This window comes from Hypanus sabinus, chromosome 19 (genome assembly GCF_030144855.1).
Source record: "Hypanus sabinus isolate sHypSab1 chromosome 19, sHypSab1.hap1, whole genome shotgun sequence".
Lineage (NCBI taxonomy): Eukaryota > Metazoa > Chordata > Chondrichthyes > Myliobatiformes > Dasyatidae > Hypanus > Hypanus sabinus.
In genome coordinates this window covers 54705181-54717627 of record NC_082724.1, presented here as the reverse complement: position 1 = coordinate 54717627, position 12447 = coordinate 54705181, and the positions used below count along the sequence as shown (strand labels likewise).

Genomic DNA, 12447 nt, shown 5'->3' with positions numbered 1-12447 from the left:
GAGAAAAGCTAAATATATCAGGAATTTGGATTCATTTTGACAGTAGAGGAGGCCATGGATAGACATATCAGAATGGGAATGGGACATGGAATTAAAATTTGTGGCCACTGGGAGATCCTGCTTTCTCTGGCGGACAGAGCGTAGGTGTTCAGTGAAACAGTCTCCCAGTCTGTGTTGGGTCTCACCAATATATAAAAGGCCACACCAGGAGCACCAGACCCAGTATGCCACACCAGCCGACTCACAGGTGAAGTGTCGCCTGACTTGGAAGGACTGTCTGGGGCCCTAAATGGTGAGGAGGAGGGAAGTGTAATGGCAGGTGTAGCACTTGTTCCCCTTGCAAGGATAAGTGCCAGGAGGGAGATCGGTGGGAAGGGATGGGGGGATGAGTGGACAAGGGAGTTGCGTAGGGAGCGATCCCTGCAGAAAGCAGAGAGGGTGGGGAGGGAAAGATGTGCTTGGTAGTGGGATCCCGCTGGAGGTGGCGGAAGTTACAGAAAATTATACATTGGACCCGGAGGCTGGTGGGGTGGTAAGTGAGCACAAGGGGAACCCTATCCTGAGTGGGGTAGTGGGCAGATGGGGTGAGGGCAGATGTGCGGGAAATGGGAGAGATGCGTTTGAGAGCAGAGTTGATGGTGGAAGAAGGGAAGCCCCTTTGTTTAAAAAAGGAAGACATCTCCTTCATCCTGGAATGAAAAGCTTCATCCTGAGAGCAGATGTGGCAGAGACAGAGGAATTGTGTGAAGGGGATAGCATTTTTGCAAGAGACAGGGTGGAAAGAGGAATATTCCAGGTAGCTGTGAGAGTCTGTAGTCTTATAGTAGATGTCAGTAGATAAGCCGTCTCCAGAGATGGAGACAGAAAAATCAAGAAAGGGGAGGGAGGTGTCAGAAATGGACCAGGTAAATCTGAGGGCAGGGTGAAAGTTGGAGGCAAAGTTAATGAAGTCAACGAGCTCAGCATGCATGCAGGAGGCAGCGCCAATGCAGTCGTTGATGTAGCGAAGGAAAATAGGGGGACACATACCCGTATAGGCTTGGAACATGAACTCGTCCACAAAGCCAAGATAAAGGCAGGCAAAACTGGGACCCATGGCTACACCTTTGGTTTGGAGGAAGTGGGAGGAGCCAAAGGAGGAGCCTGCCCTTACACTTCCTCCCTCAACACTATTCAGGGCCCAAGGCAGTCCTTCCAGGTGAGGTGACACTTCACCTGTGAGTCGGCTGGTGTGGTATACTGCGTCTGGTGCTCCTGGTGTGGCCTTTTATATATTGGTGAGACACGATGCAGACTGGGAGACCGTCTTGCTGAACACCTACACTCTGTCTGCCAGAGAAAGCAGGATCTCCCAGTGGCCACACATTTTAATTCCACGTCTCATTCCCATTCTGATATGTCTATCCATGGCCTCCTCTACTGTCAAGATGAAGCCACACTCAGGTTGGAGGAACAACACCTTATATACCAGCTGGGTAACCTCCAACCTGATGGCATGAATATTGACCTCTAACTTCCGTTAATGCCCCTCCTCCCCTTCTTACCCCATCCCAGGTATATTTAGCTTCCCCCCCCCTCCTTTTTTTCCTTCTCTTTCTGCCCATCACTCTGCCTGTTCTCCGTCTCCCTCTGGTGCTCCTCTCCCCCTTTCTTTCTCCCTAGGCCTCCAGTCCCATGATCCTTTCCCTTCTCCAGCTCTGTATCCTTTTTGCCAATCACCTTTCTGGCTCTCAGTTTTACCCCACCCCCTCTGGTCTTCTATCATTTCACATTTTCCCCTCCCCCTCCTACTTTCAAATCTCTTACTATCTTTCCTTTCAGTTAGTCCTGACGAAGGGTCTCTTCTCGAAACATCGACAGCACTTCTCCCTATAGATGCTGCCTGACCTGCTGCGTTCCACCAGCATTTTGTGTGTGTTGCTTGAAATTCCAGCATGTGCAGATTTCCTCGTGTTTGTTTCCTTAGCTTTCATTGTTTTCTCCACCGTAAAAATTGGAATTATTAAAAAATCTCTCCCATTTCCTTTGGCTCCACACACAGATGGCCACGCTAATCTTTAAGGGGCACTGAAATAAATTCAGTTCAAATCAATGGTCTTACATCTCTCCTTACCGTGTTTCTGGATACCCTAACAGCTAAACTTACTTCCACTGGCTACCATATTATCCCTGATTTTTCATCAGCTACTCTACCTCTTGGGACCACACCCTCCATCACTCTAGTTTAAGCCCGACTAGGTAGCATTTGCGAATGTCCCAGCCAGGATATGAGTCCTCCTCCAGTTCAGATGCAACCCATTTCTCTTGTATAGGTCATCACTACCCTAGATGAGAGCTTAATTATCCAAAATTTGAATCTCTGCATCTTGCACCCAGTACTCAACCATGCAATCAGCTTAGCTGTCTTACTAATTCTACCCTCACTAGCATGTGGCACTAGGAGTAATGCAGAGATCACGTCCTGCTTTTTAAGTTCTCACATAACTCCTTATATTCACTGCGCAGGACCTCATCCCTCATTCGACCTATGTTGTTGGTACCAAAAGACATCTAACTGTTTATGCTTCCCCTTGAGTGTGTTCTGCAACTGTTCCAAGACTTCGGAATCTGAAGCAGGTTTAATATCACTTGTATGTTTCATGAAATTTGTTGTTATGCTGCAGCAGTACACTGTAATTAATAATAATAAAAAGCTGTAAATTACAGAGAAGAAGCCGTTCCAGAATCGCTGAGCATGTGCCTTCAGGTTCCTGTACCTCCTCCCTGATGGTAGCAATGAGAAACGAGCATGTCCTGGTTGATGGGGATCCTTAATGATGGATGTCACCTTTTCGAGGCATTGCTCCTTGAAGATATCCAAGATGCTGGGGAGGCTAGTGGCCATGATAGAGCTGACTGAGTTTATAACTTTCTGCAGCTTATTTCAATCCCTTCTCCATACCAGACGGTGATGCAGCCAACTAGAATGCTCTCCACAGGACATCTGTAGAAACTCTTGCTTGTCTTTGGTGATATACTAAACTTCCTCAAACTCCTCATGAATTATAGCTATTGCCATGCCTTCTTTGAAACTGCATCTAGATGTTGGGCCTCGTTCCTCTTTCTGGCACCCAGAAGGCAACACACCAACCAGACATCTCTTCTGTAGGCACAAAATTTCCTGTCTGCCCACCTAACAATTAAGTCTCCTATAACTAGTACCCTGCCTAATGTTTCCCTTAGCAGCTGAGCCGCATAGCTGGTCAGAGAGCCTCTGACCAAGCAACCGCTGCTGTACTCAGAAAGGTTGTTCCCTCCTGCAGTATCCAGTATTTGCTTCTAAGGAGAATAGCCACTCTGCACCATCTGTCTCTTCTCCTCACAAGTTCAAGTTTATTGTTATTCCTGTATACATACATACCACCAAAGTTTCTCTGGACTAAGGTGCACAACACAGTGCATGTAACACACACAATGCAAAGGTAATTGTACCATATATAAATTAACAAATAATAAAGTGCATCAATGACACAAGTTAAAAAGAAAACAGTATACACTACTGGCACTTCAAACTTGGTGAGACCTGGGTTGTGCAGGGAGTTTAGCAGCCTCATAGCCCGAGGGAAAAAGCTGTATCTTATCCTAACCGTCCTTATCCTAATGCTACAGTAGCTGCTGCCATATGTTAGGGGATCAAAGAGATTGTTGGATGGATGGGAGGGATCATTGACAATGCAGCGCTACTGATAGATATCTTGGATGGGTGGAAGATGATCCTCACAATTCTCTGAAGGGCCTGGGTGATCTGGGTGATCACCTGAATATATGCCGCTTGTAACTTAGGTGCTATCACCTTGCTACAACTCTTGTCTATGACGCTCTCAGCATGTTGGATGATCTTAAGTATGTCCAACTTCAGCTCCAGTTCTTTAATTTGGCCAGACAGGAACACTTCCTACAAGTGTAGTCCATTCTCTGCAGGAACAGCATGCCACTGACCTGGCTGATATCCCAACGATACTTATTCTAAATAATAGTTCAAAGAGATCTTACCAGAGCTAACTTTTTTCCTTCCTCTGCCAAGCATCCTCTCACCAAAGCCTCAGCTTCCCATTCTCACTATACTTACTCTCTCAACAGCTGTTTTACAATGACAGCTCTGCTTGACCCTACCTTCTTTTTATTGACTGCTGTTACTGACTATTAACTGACACTTCTTAAACTCTTGCTCCAAGTCTAAGTCAATTGTTAAAACAATTAATACTGGCAAAATATGAAATATAAAACAAACTATGAGCTAAGAGCTGACAAACTTTGTAATATTGATGCATGCACCCTTGTTTCTCATAGTGATAGAGCACAAAAACAGGTCCTGTGTACTCACCAGCTCCAAATCATTAAGCATGCATTTATTCTCAACTCACATTAGTCTTATTTTATTCTCCCCAAATTCCCATCAATTCTCCCCAGATTTTAACACAGTAGGAGCAAAGTTACAGTGGCTATTAATCTGCATATCTTGGAGATGAAGCAGGATACTAGAGCACCCTGAGGAAACTCATGCAATCATGGGGAGAATGTGCAAACTTCATGTAGAAGTCAGGATTGAACTCAGTAGATTCAAAGTAGTGGATCATACATACATCAGAGGTACATCCCACCCCATCATTAATATCTATATGAGGCACTGCCTCAAGAAGTCAACATTCATCATCACTGGGATTTCCTCACCAGAAGCCCACGATCTGTGCGGATTGGAAATAACATCTCCTCCTTGCTGGCAATCGTAACTGGTATACCTCAAACATGCATGCTTAGCCCACTGCTCTGCTCTCTCTACACCCACAACTGTGTGGCTAGTCACAACTGAGATGTCATCTATAAATTTGCCAGTGACACAACCATTGTTGGCAGAACTTCAGATGGGGATAAGGAGGCGTACAGGAGTGAGACAAATCAGCTAGTTGAGTAGTGTCGCAAAAACAACCTTGCACTCAATGTTAGTAAGACCAAGGAAATGATTGTGGATTTCAGAAAGGAGAAGTATCGAGGACACACACATCAGGCCTCATCGATGGATAAGCAGTGGAAAGGGTGAGCAGTTTCAAGTTCCTGGTTGTCAACATCTCTGAAGATCTATCCTGGGCCCAACATACTGATGCAATTAAAAGAAAACTTAACAGCAGCTCTATTACTTTAGGTGTTTGAAGAGACTTGGTATGTCACCAAAGACACTAGCAAATTTCTATAGATGTACTGTGGAGAGCATTCTAACCAGTTGCATCACTGCCTAGTATGGAGGGACCATTACACAGGATCTTAAAAAGCTCCAGGAAGTTCTTCCATGCACTAGCCTTCCCAGCATTGAAGACGCCTTCAAAAGTTGATGCCTCAAAAAGGCAGCATCCATCATTAAGGACCAACCCCACCCCATCATCTAGGACATGCCCTCTTCTCAATTCTACCATTCAGAAGAAGATATGGGAGCCTGAAGGCACACACCCACCATTTCAGGAATAGCTTCTTCCCCTCTGCCATCAGATATCTGAATGGACAATGAACTCATGAACCCTTCTCTTTTGGCTCTACTTATATAATTTTTAATATAAACTTCTTGTTGTAATTTATAGTTTCTTTTTATTATTATGTATTGTAATGTACTGCTGCTGCCCCAAAACAATAAATTTCATGACATATACTAGTGGTATTAAACCTGATTCTGATTCAAATATCCCCACCATCCCGCTTCTCACAACTACCATCAGGGAGAAGGTACAGAATCCGTAAGTCTCACGTCACCACCAGGTTCAGGGCTATTCCCTTAATCCATTTAGTTCTTGAACCAACCTGCACAACCTTAATCAGCACCTCATTATGGACACACTATGATGACTTTGCATTAGAGTGGACATTTTTTGTTCTAATTATATTCTTCCCCATATAATTTTACGTATATTTTTCTCGTGAATGTTGTGCACCTGATGCTATGTGCCTGTAATGCTGCTGCAAGTAAGTCTGTCATTGTACCTCTACATATATGTGCATATGATAATAAACTCAGTTTTGAACACAGGTTGCTGGAGCTATGATGCAGTAGCTCTACAAGGTGAGCCACTGTAAGAGGTAGCCATAGAGATGGAAGACGTGTGTGATTTCCAATCTCAAAGGTCCTGTTCTGTTTCTTTATTTTCTTATATGCTACATATTATTCACTATATTAGTAGGCACTTACCTTGGATTTGTTAAACTGGTACTGAGGAAACTCCTGGATAACAACAAATAAATTATCAACAGATCTCAAAAGATGAACCTGAAAGAGAAAGAATAGCAGATAAAGATTTTAATTTGTATAAATTAATATTTGAAAGTAATCAAATGTGAAAATAATTTGATTTCTCTCCCTGATGGTTTATTTAGTACACACTGCCCAGGGTGTGCCAGGGATAAATTAAATTGTGTTCCTAGAATACCTTTCCACATATTAAAGATAACCATCATAACATTTCAAAAATTGGTTGAGAGGCATTTGAAACTTGACATGCAAAATGAAATACCACAAAGATGCAGATTTATCAGGTGACTGGATAAAAGACCTTGCCTTCAAACTATAAGAGAAATTTGTATTTTGGAGTATTTTTATAATTGTATTTGTTTCATTAATATAGAAATGGCAGCAGACTGTCAGACATCAGAGATGAACACTTAAGGTGAAATTGAGGCAGAGGTAGAAAAACAGCCATGATCGTGATAAAAAATGGAGTAGGATAAGAGGATCATATAACCTCTGCCTGCTTCTGTTTCTTACGTTATTCAACAGGGTTAAATATTAGCCTGGGCATCAGAAATAATATTTCTACTATTCTTTAAAATATTTTGTTTGCATTCATTGATGAAGGCAGACTGGGCTTTAGTTTAAAATCTCACCTGACAACAGTCCCTCTGACAGTGGGACACTTGATAAGCACTGCACTGATATATCAGCTACAATTATTGAATCTATTGTTCTTCAAGTGCTATGGATGGTTAGAAGGTTGTCATAAGTTACAATGGGACATTGAAAGGATGCAGAGATGGGCTAAGAAGTGGCAGATGGAGTTCAATCTGGAAAAATGTGAAGTGATATACTTTGGAAGGTTGAATTTGAATGCAGAGTACAGGACTAATGGCAGGATTCTTAGCAGTGTGGAGGAACTGAGGGATCTTGTGTTCCAAGTCCACAGATCCCACAAAGGTACCATATAATTATTAGCGTTGATAAGAAGGTATATGGTGTGCTAGTCTTCATTAGTTAGAGGACTGAGTTCAACAGCTGTGAGGTAATATTGCAGTTCTATAAAAATCTGGTTAGATTACACTTGGAATATTGTGTTCAGTTCAGATGTAATGATTGTAAACATGTGATTTAGAATTAAGGGGAGGTGTTGTTTGATCTGTTTAATATTTATTAACTTTACAGTTCAGCAATTAATTATCTGTTTATATTTAAAGTAGATCTTACAAGCATGTAACTGTTTAATATGCTTCCTAGTGACCACAATATATACATTCAGCTGTTCAATTTGTCCCCTAGTAGGTATTTTGGTATGATTCTGGAAGCTTCTCTTGGGACTGCATTATTTGAATGGGGGTATCTCATGGGTTGACTCTTATCTATGAATTTGAATAAAATTTTCCTTATCTATGTAGTATAAAAGAGCTGACCACAAGGCTAGTGCTATCTTTGTTTTTAGACCCTTCCACTTCTCCTCTCTTTAACTTGTAGACCTATATCACTATTCATTTTCAACTCTCTATGTTTAATAAAGCAAGCATGAAGCAACAGGTTTTGGGCCTCTGTCCTGATTTTTGAAAGAACCTTTGATAAAAACATCAAAATCTAACATGTCATCACAAAGAAGGCACAACAATGGCTCTACTTTGTTAGTATTTAGAGAAGATTTGGTATGTCACCAAAGACTCTTTCAAGTTTCTATGGATGTATGGTGAAGAGCATTCTGTCATCACAGTCGTGTATGTACTCTCTGGTGCACAGGATCACAAGAGGCAGCAAAGGATTATAGACTCAACCAGCTGCATCATGGGCTCAACCCTCTCTACTAACTGAGGTCATCTTCAATTTCTGGTGCCTCAAGAAGGAGGCATCCATCACTACAGACCTCCATCATCTGGGACATGCTCTCTTCTCATTACTAGCATTAGCGAGAAGATACAGGAGCCTGAGGACCAATTCAAAAATTTAGGAACAGCTTCTTCCCCTCTACCATTAGATGAATCCATGAGATTGTAGTTCCTTTTATTTTGCCTTTTTTGTAAATGTATTTTGATGTCTTTGCACTGTACTACTGCCTCAAAGCAAGTTTCACATCACGTCAATGATAATAAACCTGACTCTGATTCTTCTGTAGCTGTAGTATGAGTAGTGCCTTAACATCCCTTATGCCAACTGCACAGCAAACAGAACATCAGAGTAACATTTCACAAGGGCCAACAATAATGATGTTTTCAATGTTTTAACTTGGATTCAAACCATTAACTTGTTCAGAGATGGAAGAGGATGATCATCTAAACTGCAGCCAACTCACACAAAAAAGTAACTGTCCAATGTGATTAGTGATCTATGTTAAACTAACAGAGCACTGGCTATGGGTGGTCCAATTATTTTCCAACCTTCTGGATTTGGACTCACAAAGAACCTAGTTTTAAGCTCTCAATACTTTAAAAATGTACGGAATGGATACAAAATAATAAAGCTAACCTGAAAAAGATTATCTTTAGAAACCTCAAAATAGATTCTTCCTCGATCCTTGCTAATTCTGGACTCAGATCCTATTTTCTCTTGGACTTCATCGGCAGCTGTTTTCTCGAAGCCAGTAGGAACAGTCGCTCCAACTGTGACATAAGGCCCCTGCAAGCATCCGGGCTGCTTAATTGACACATCCTTGTTTCCACAAGGCCTTCCCTCCACTCCAGACACAGTCGCTGCTGTGTTTGGTCCATCGGCATCTCCGTGGGGTGCAGACATTGCTTTTATACTTAAAGGAAAAAGATAAGCATTTGTAGGGCGGTTTTCACCACAGAATGTCCCAAAGCAAAACATAACCCAGTGCTAACATTGGAAAGAAGGCAGCCAATTGTCACCTATCCAATTTACAAAATCAGTGAAATTATTTATTTTTTCAGGGGTGCTGACTAAGAGGTAAACAGGCTCTTCAAAAGAGTGCCACGGATCTTTTGCAAATATCTACTGACAAAAGGTTAATGTCTTCAGCAAAAGCCATCACCTCAAGCACAGCAGCGCTCCTGCAGTACGACGCAGGCTGGAATTACATGCTTAATTCTCTAGAATGGTACTGAATACCAACTGTGAGGGTACAGGTGACAAACACCTATAGAATTCTATAGAAGTGATTCTTAGCTAGAATAGACACTTGAAGGATTTTTGTACCATTCCACAAATTTCTTTCATTAAGATCTGGTGATCCTTTGACTCCCCTCCCAGGTGGTGCACTTTGTGCCCTGTTGCTACAGGTCAAGATTATTAAGTTAGTTATCACACTACGGACAGATGAATTAAAAACACGCACTTTAGTGCTTTCCAGTAATGTCAGTCAGACAGAACTGGGATGCAGACCTTCCGAGAACGGGGTCAGGAAATCAGCTCATGCCTGTGACCTATGTTACACTGGTCCTACTGCCATAGCTGAACCCAGATACGACTCCCAGTGACTAGTCTTTTGGCTGAGCACCCAGTGCTTGATGGGACATGCAGTATAACCCTGTATACTTCCTCCAGTGATATCTGAACCAACGAGTATCTACAAATCTGTAGCCGAGATTCCTCCTCCCCCCCCCACTTCCCGTGACCGAGGTAGATTACTCCCCAAGCATTCCCCTACCCAGGACTGAGATCACATCTGGTGATGACTGGGATCAGATCTAAACATCACCCCAACCTACCCAATGAGTGAGACGATACCTGGCCCTACAAAACCCACCGTCACTGGCTCCCCTTACCCTAACTCCCCCACCCCTTGGACAGCTGATGCGAAACACGGACCCACTCCGATGCCCTCACCCGCTCCGGTTGCCAGGTTCCCCAGCACTTCCGGTGCCCGTCCCTCCGATCACCGGAAATGCAATTAATGGAAGTGCGCATGCGCAGCTGGGTTGCGTGGCGGAGACACGTCGGGGTGGGAGGGGGAGAAGTTGATGGTCTCCCCGCTTCGGTGTGCTTACGGAGCGGGGAGAAAGGAGAGGTGTGGGAGGGGGTTGGTGATGGATCCTTGTCCTGGGGTAGAGGAGAGAGCGAGAAGCTAGGAGGTAGACTGGCCTCTGTGGGCCTGAGTGGGACGGTGGGAGAAGTTTCCTCCTACTGTATGTGTGGTGTGTGTTTAGGGGGGAGGGAGCTGGATCCCTCCCGCCTCTGTAAGAGGGTGGGAGAAGGTTCCTCCTACTGTATGTGTGGTGTGTGTTTAGGGGGGAGGGAGCTGGATCCCTCCCGCCTCTGTAAGAGGGTGGGAGAAGGTTCCTCCTACTGTATGTGTGGTGTGTGTTTAGGGGGGAGGGAGCTGGATCCCTCCCGCCTCTGTAAGAGGGTGGGAGAAGGTTCCTCCTACTGTATGTGTGGTGTGTGTTTAGGGGGGAGGGAGCTGGATCCCTCCCGCCTCTGTAAGAGGGTGGGAGAAGGTTCCTCCTACTGTATGTGTGGTGTGTGTTTAGGGGGGAGGGAGCTGGATCCCTCCCGCCTGTGTAAGAGGGTGGGAGAAGGTTCCTCCTACTGTATGTGTGGTGTGTGTTTAGGGGGGAGGGAGCTGGATCCCTCCCGCCTGTGTAAGAGGGTGGGAGAAGGTTCCTCCTACTGTATGTGTGGTGTGTGTTTGGGGGGAGGGAGCTGGATCCCTCCCGCCTGTGTAAGAGGGTGGGAGAAGGTTCCTCCTACTGTATGTGTGGTGTGTGTTTGGGGGGAGGGAGCTGGATCCCTCCAGCCTCTGTAAGAGGGTGGAAGAAAGTTCCTCCTACTGTATGTGTGGTGTGTGTTTAGGGGGGTCGGGGAGGGGTTCGGAGTGAGACTTCTTTGCGTGTGGGGAGATGGTGGAAACTATTGACTCTCCTGTGTGTGTTAGAGGAGTGGTTAAAAACTGTGAATACAAGAACAGGTGAGAGCCTGGACATTCATTGTTTACATTACGCATTGTGGGTTATATGTAAAAGTATGTAAATATCATATGTCATTACTAGACCACCTCCTGTGTGTGCCTCACTTGAAATTAAAATGAAACTAAGATGTGTTATTCTGGTCTCTGTATTTTTGTTTTCAATTAATGTTTTGGAGTTACAAAACAACAGTGGCAATGAGGTAGTTTTTAAACAAACCCAAGATGAACACCTATCTGTTTCAGGTGCAGTGGTTTGGTCGGAGCAGTTCAGCTGCTGCAGCCAATATAAGCTTTGCTGATATCATGGAAGTATTACAGGAATATTTAGAAACAAAGCCATCGTTGACTGCGTAATGTTTTGGGTTTCATAAGGATTCAAAAGGAAGGATTAAAGAAGTTGTATTGAGTATTGCCAATTCAAAAATGGGCTTAATGATACACTTACAAGAAAGCATTAAAAATGGCTCCAATCTGAAGCACAGCTTACATTAAAGAGAACAGTTGAAATTGCTGTATCAATGGAGACAGCAGACAGGCACAATTGAGTTGCAGTCAGGAAAGAAAGTGAGTGTGAGCAAAATTGCAATGTCTAAACAGGAACCAGCCTGGCTGAATAGTGTTACTGTTGTGGCAGAGTTTCACCAGGCCATTGTAGGTTTAAAGGCGAAACTTGCAGAAAATACAACAAAGTCAGACACATACAAAGAGCATGTCAGGCTGACAAAAATAAATGGACTGCACAAGGAAGAGAAAAAGATAAAAAGTCAAGTTGCAGTTTCAGAAAGAGTACTTATCAGCATACTGTTGATGAAAAATCTGATAATGATGAGTGACGCAGGACCGGGTAGCCTTGAGATTTATAGTGTGAAAACTAACTAGACGAGCAATATGGCTTGCACCAGAATTGTTCCCAATAGCCTTGCACACTGTTGATGTGTTGAGAAGCTTCTTCTCAAGGACTACTGTACCAGAACATTTTGTTAGTGACAATGGACCACAGTTTGTTGCATAACAGTTTCAATCATTCCTGAAAACGTATGGACATCTGCTCTGTACTACCTAGCTACGGCTTGGCAGAGAGATTTGTCCAGAGTCTAAACACACTGGGAGTAATATCAGTAGAACACAGTACGCTGATACTGCTCACCAATTTCCAATAAGCCGCACACATTACAATCAACGACTCACCAGCTACGCTGTTCCTGAGTTGCCCCTTGCATTCACACTTGGATCTCCTCAAACCCAGTCTCAGAAGGAGTACACAGATCAAACAGCTGAGACAAATTGAAGGCTCCTCAAACAAGGAGGTTTG

The 12447-nt window shown here is 43.7% G+C and overlaps 1 protein-coding gene across 6 annotated transcripts in view; it reads right to left on the bottom strand.

Moving 5' to 3' along the window:
- thumpd3 (THUMP domain containing 3) overlaps positions 1 to 10098 on the bottom strand; it is a 36745-nt gene extending 26647 nt beyond the window's left edge. The window contains exons 1-3 of one of the 6 annotated variants that reach the window (XM_059944427.1): positions 10037 to 10098; positions 8735 to 9011; positions 6212 to 6289 (exon numbers count right to left, since the gene is read on the bottom strand). In XM_059944427.1, coding sequence (XP_059800410.1) covers positions 6212 to 6289; positions 8735 to 9001 — 345 coding nt within the window. In that variant the 5' untranslated portion in view covers positions 9002 to 9011; positions 10037 to 10098. Of the gene's footprint in view, positions 1 to 6211; positions 6290 to 8734; positions 9012 to 9563; positions 9774 to 9936 lie in introns of those variants that run through there. The other 5 variants (XM_059944424.1, XM_059944425.1, XM_059944428.1 and 2 more) reach the window with 5 other exon arrangements.
- Between the last annotated feature and the right edge of the window lie 2349 nt (positions 10099 to 12447).